The 5,370-nt window shown below is 47.2% G+C and overlaps 1 protein-coding gene across 1 annotated transcript; it reads left to right on the top strand.

Annotated features, from left to right (window-relative positions):
• The first annotated feature begins 581 nt into the window (after window positions 1–581).
• On the top strand, window positions 582–5,147 carry LOC141999391 (D-dopachrome decarboxylase-like). The gene is made up of 3 exons (XM_074972756.1): window positions 582–946; window positions 1,653–1,828; window positions 3,506–5,147. The coding sequence occupies exons 1-3, from the start codon at window positions 839–841 to the stop codon at window positions 3,576–3,578; spliced, it is 357 nt and encodes a 118-aa protein (XP_074828857.1). The 5' UTR covers window positions 582–838; the 3' UTR covers window positions 3,579–5,147.
• The last annotated feature ends 223 nt before the right edge of the window (window positions 5,148–5,370 follow it).

Genomic DNA, 5,370 nt, shown 5'->3' with positions numbered 1-5,370 from the left:
GAAAGCCAGGGTAAACTCCACTGGCATGTTTCCATTTGTGGCTTTGTTAAGGACACCCTTGATCAGGGAATTGCATGAAGCAGGTGAACTGCCTTCCTGATAAGCAATCCATATAGCCTGTTTGTATACCTTGCCTGCCAGTGTGCCAGGAAATGAAAAGAACTGAGGATTTCCTTTTGTCTTACTCCTTTCCCTGGGGGGCATGGATCAGCGTTCACGTCATGCTCCGGGTCAGTACCTAGCCCAGGCTGGGAAAACTAATGATCCAACCAGTGGACCAAATTCAGTGATGAATCCTGGTCATATGCCACTAGAGGCACATTGCACCTATGCTAAGGCAGACTCCAAAATTCCCCTAGCAGAATCAGATTTCTCTGCCACGTGGAAATAAATCTCACAAAAACCAGGGCACCAAATCCGTTGTACTACGTTTTATTGTACGATCTGGTAAACAGGACACTCAGCTTTGGAGGATCCAGGTGACTGAGGCCTGGGGAACTGCTTTTCCTGTCCTGTCTGGGCAGGGCCAGCCCTGCATACTAGGCAGCATCGCCGTGACAGCGGGCACATCCGTGGCTGTGGCAAGGTGTTCATAAAAGGCCAAAGCAAATCTTCGCCCCCACCCCCAGTCACCGGAAGAGGAGCGAGGGTGGGCCAGGCTGCCCCTGCTCCGCTCAGGGATGGTCCCCAGGGACCAAGGGGTCACGGCGGAGAGAGAGACAGGAGGGTGTCTCCAGACGCAGCCAATCGCGAGCCCCGGCGCTCGCTCCCACCCCCTGCTCTGCAGCCCGCGCCGGCCGCGCAGCGAGCGACCCAGCAGCCCGCGCTAGCCTCGGCCATGCCGTTCCTGGAGCTGGAGACCAGCCTCCCGGCCGCTCAGCTGCCCCAGGGCTTAGCCGGCAAGCTGTGCGCGGCCGCTGCGGCTATCCTGAGCAAGCCCGAGGAGGTGAGTCTCCTGCCTCCGCGTGCGCAACGCTGCGGCCTCTGGGCCGGCAGTGCTGGCTGCGTGCGCCCTTGCTGCCGGCTGCCCTGGAGGAGCAGCGGGGCCTGCGGCAGATGCGCGGAGCTTGTCCCTGGCCCCGCACCCCCTGTGGGGTGTGGGCTAGATGGGAGGGGGTCCTGATCTAAGAAAGACAGAACCACTGGTCTGGGGTCCCCCTGTGGGGGCCGTGAGCAGGTTGCAGGGGGGCCACCAAGTAGGGCCAGCCTTAGGCTCACTGGGGCCCAGGGCAGAAAGCCAAAGTCCCGCTGCATGGGGCTGAAGGCTGGGACCCTGCGCCCCGCCACCTGGGGCTGAAGTTGAAGCCTGAGCAATGTAGCTTTGCGGCGGGCCCTGCAGCATGGGGTCCCGGACAGCTGCCCTGCTTGCTACCCCCTAGTGCCGGCCCTGGCTTTTCTATGCAGAAAACTAGTTATTGTGGCACAGGTGGGCTGTGGAGTTTTTATAGCATGTTGTGGGGGAGGTGTCTCAGAAAGAAAAAGGTTGAGAACCCCTGGACTAGGGCAAGGCAGGGTTCCCCTGGGGTGCATGGGGTGAGTGGCCCAGGGCACCGGCGCCTCCTCATGACACACACTGCTCATATCTGTGAGGCTTGTGTCCTGTGTTTCCTTCCCTCCCATGGCTGTTTCCCTGGGTGTGCCCGGCATGGCAGAGGATAAACGTAACGGTGAAGAGCGACTTGTCCATGGTGGTTGGAGGCTCCCCAGCGCCCTGTGCTCAGCTGTTCGTCTCATCCATTGCAGTGGTGGGAACTGCGGAGCAGAACAGAGGGCACAGTGCCAAGTTCTTTGAGTTCCTTACCAAGGAGCTGGGGCTCGGTGCAGACAGGTGAGTGCAGTGCAGGGAGCAAAGAGAGCAGGGGGAAGGTGTATTCAACAGGTAGAGGGGAGTTTCATACAGCGTCCCAGTGAGACCCAGCCCAGTGCTGTGGAGCTTCACTAATCAAGGTTTGTGTTTAAGTACAAATAGGGGATGCTTACAAGAGGCCTTGGCAGGGAGAGTCTCTCTCCTCCAGTCCTCCTGATTTCCCCCCTGCCCTGTCAGTAATTTCCTGCAGTTGTTAGACTGGGCATCTTCCTTCTTGCTCCTCTCCTGGCTTTCTAAGCCTGAGCCTAATTGTGAGAATGAGGGGTAAAGTCCCAGGTGTAGTCAAAGCAGAGTTACCCCCAAATGCCCTGAGAGCCTGGTGGCTCATGAGCAAGGATTTCAGGGTAGAGGATTTACAAGCAGAGCTGCATTGGAGTGAAACCAGAGAAAGAAGGGAGATGGCAATTGAATGTCATCATTGTTAGGGCTGGATGAATTGGGTTCCCCTATTCTGGTACTTAGCAGCTCTGACTCCACATCCCCACCATGTCACAAAGCCTGCTATACTATTAGTCATCCTTGATCCAAATAACTCCTCAGTAGGGCTAATTACTGTCTTGGATGTCAGAATTTATTCAGTACAGGAAAAATAAAATTTATTTTTTTATTTAAAGGCCAGACATGTCCACCATCACCCATCAGTGCCAGGTGGTAGCAAAGGGGTTAGTTTGTCTTTCAGGTGGATTTGTCAATCTTTTTTCTCTGCCCCTTTCTCTCTTGTTCTCCTATTACTCCAACAGTAGCAGAGAGAGAAAAACTCGCTCCATGTGTATTTCATAGCTCTGGGGAGAGGTGAAGTCTTATCTTTCCCTTTATGTTTATATGGAGGAGAAATTGTCTGAATTGAATTATTTATGACTAGCAGAAATTTTTTTAAAAAGTCATACGACAGAATAAGAGAGAAATATTAACTAGGTTCTAGGCCAGTTGCCTAACTGGCTGCCCCTGGAATCCTGCTGCTAGTAGGTCTTGCCTCCTAGGCAGTAAGGCTGGTAAACAAAAGCTTGGTGGACATGGATGGTGGTTATACACTGGTTATTTTCAAACAGCTAAGGGGAATACAGAAAACATAAATAGGGCAGATGCCTGAAATGAAAAGGCAGTGAATTCCTATGGTTTCCATGTGACTAAGGTATTTTCTACTTCTAAGAATAGCTCTAAATTCAGCATTCTGTGTAGCTGCACCAGTGCTGACACTGCTTGAGCTGCAAGGATAGCCAAGGACATCCAGGACTTTGCACTGACTGAACTGGGTGGGGCTTACTCTATTCTGAACAGGAGTAACCCCATTTAACATAATCAGCGCAAGCCCCAGTGCAGCTTGCTCTTCTCTGTGTTGGGGGTCAGCAGGCACTCAGATACAGCAATGAGAATTTACATATAAGTACCTTGGATAAATAGATAGTTAACAGTTTAACTTTTTGCGGGTCTGGACAGGACTTTAGAACCCACTCACACACTGTCCCATATAAAAAAGCCTGCTCCTACTACAGTCAGAGCGTTTAAGTCCCGACCACTGAGAGCTATGTTTAATGGTGTGTTTCTGGGTTGTTGAGAGAACTTACTGGAGATAATGTTCCATTATAAAATAATAAGCTTTCCTTTCCTCCTCTGTTCTCTCCTCTTCCACACGCAAAGGATTGTTATCCGTTTTTATCCACTGGAACCTTGGCAGATTGGCAAGAAAGGAACTGTCATGACTTTCTTATGATCTCTTCAAGAAACCCATTAAAAAGAAACCCTTGTGGAGGGCACAACCCAAGGATGGCCAGCTCTACCTGTTTGTTTCTATGCAAGATCTGATATGTATCCTTCTGCACCTCCACTCATATAGTTCCTTTCTGTTTCTGCTTTCTGTGTGCACACATCTCCAAAGCGGGGCTTACCAGCCAAACTCTTTGACAGTAACAGTTGGAGGTTTTTGTCTCACACCTGTCTTGTGGCCCAGAGACAATGCAGTTACCTATGATCTCAAACAAAACTTGAATTGTGAGCTTTGTTTAGCTGGAAGTTTGTTTTGTCATCAGCAGCGTCATGATGGCCTTCCTTATTTGGATCCAGTTAATCCAAGTTCTGTAGTCTTTTCCTTTAGCAATGAACAGTTCTTTCTGTTGTGTGACTGGCATTATTGATAACTGACAGGGGAGGTTCTTCAGTTTTGTTCAGCCTGAGGGCCGCTTTGCAAGAGAAAGATCCTGTCATGTGCCAACCTTCCCTCTTTTTTCTTTTCTCCTCTCCCCCCCTCCCCCATTGGACCCAGGGCCTTGCTACATCTGCTGTAATGCCCATTCTCTTAGTAGGAGAGTTTTCCCCTTGGCGCCCTTCTAGTTGGTCACTTTATAACTGGATTATACACAATATTTTATTACAAAAAAACCCTCAACCCCCCTAGTTATCGTCTATGGGATTTCCTTACTTTTGCATTTCACTCAGCAGAGATAATGAAGATAGAGTTGTCAGTTTCATTTTCATTTATAGTCACTTTCTAAGGTCCAAATCCTGCAAACATTTAGGCATATCAATAGTTGCACTGAATTCATTGGGATTACTCATGTGAATAAGTGTTTTGAGGGTCACGATTAAATCTTTCATTTTCTGGTTCTGATGTACTACTACAGTGTTTAATTGTCAGGTATTTACAGCATTGCAAGGGAATAATTACATTTAAAAATGAACTAATTTCCTCTTTCATTGCTCACAGAATACTTTTTATTCCAGTTAGGTTTTGTAATTTTTTTTTAAACACAATAAAAAATGTGGGTGTCAAGTTGGAAGTGTCTTTCATTTATTCAAAAATAACAAACCAATTAGTTATTCAAAAATAATTAAAACCAAATGATTTATTAATATCTGAAGCTAGTTACTACACATGCAGCATAACTTTCTTCCATTGTTGCAATATCACTGTCCTCTAAATAAAATCTGCACTAAGTGCAGATTTATGTGTTAGTGTCATGAGTTGGGTGTTTATCTGGTCAATAAAAGTTGTATCAAAATACTTTTAGTGTGTGTCAATTCACTAGATTATCATAATACTTTCACTCTGTTTCCCTTTCTCCTTCTATCTCACTCACTCTAAGCACAGTTGTAGATAACACAACTATCCACGCTGCCTATGTTTATTTTTCTCATGAGATCTTTTCAATTAAATGCTTTTAAAACTAGGATAGTAAATGAAACAATTGTGTATCACTGACCATATGACCAGTGACCTTAGAAATCCGTTTGTCATGGAAAAAAAGCTGAACTTGCATTTTTACAAAGAATCTTTAGTTTTTACTTTTTGTGAAAAAATAAAATTTTACTGAAAGTACTTGTGTCACTTATTCAGTGTGTGCAACCTCCTCCTCTTGTGGTTAATTTTTGAACACGCTTTAAATTTACATAGCTAAACATATTCCAATAAACTGCTTCCAGCGTTTCGAGGTTATTCAATGGCGTGTGTGTGTGTGGGGGGGGGGTTCATTTTTTAATGTATCTCAGATTTCACTTCAGCCTCCAGA

This window comes from Natator depressus, chromosome 15 (genome assembly GCF_965152275.1).
Source record: "Natator depressus isolate rNatDep1 chromosome 15, rNatDep2.hap1, whole genome shotgun sequence".
In the NCBI taxonomy this organism is placed as follows: Eukaryota; Metazoa; Chordata; order Testudines; family Cheloniidae; genus Natator; species Natator depressus.
This window is presented reverse-complemented; position numbering and strand designations above follow the sequence as displayed.

Bases quoted from the DNA above. Each gene is read 5' to 3' on its own strand.
- LOC141999391 (XM_074972756.1), top strand. From the start codon at position 839: ATGCCGTTCCTGGAGCTGGAGACCAGCCTCCCGGCCGCTCAGCTGCCC. The intron at 947-1,652 runs GTGAGTCTCCTG...CCGGCATGGCAG, and splicing joins TCCTGAGCAAGCCCGAGGAG to AGGATAAACGTAACGGTGAA. The intron at 1,829-3,505 runs GTGAGTGCAGTG...CCACACGCAAAG, and splicing joins CTGGGGCTCGGTGCAGACAG to GATTGTTATCCGTTTTTATC.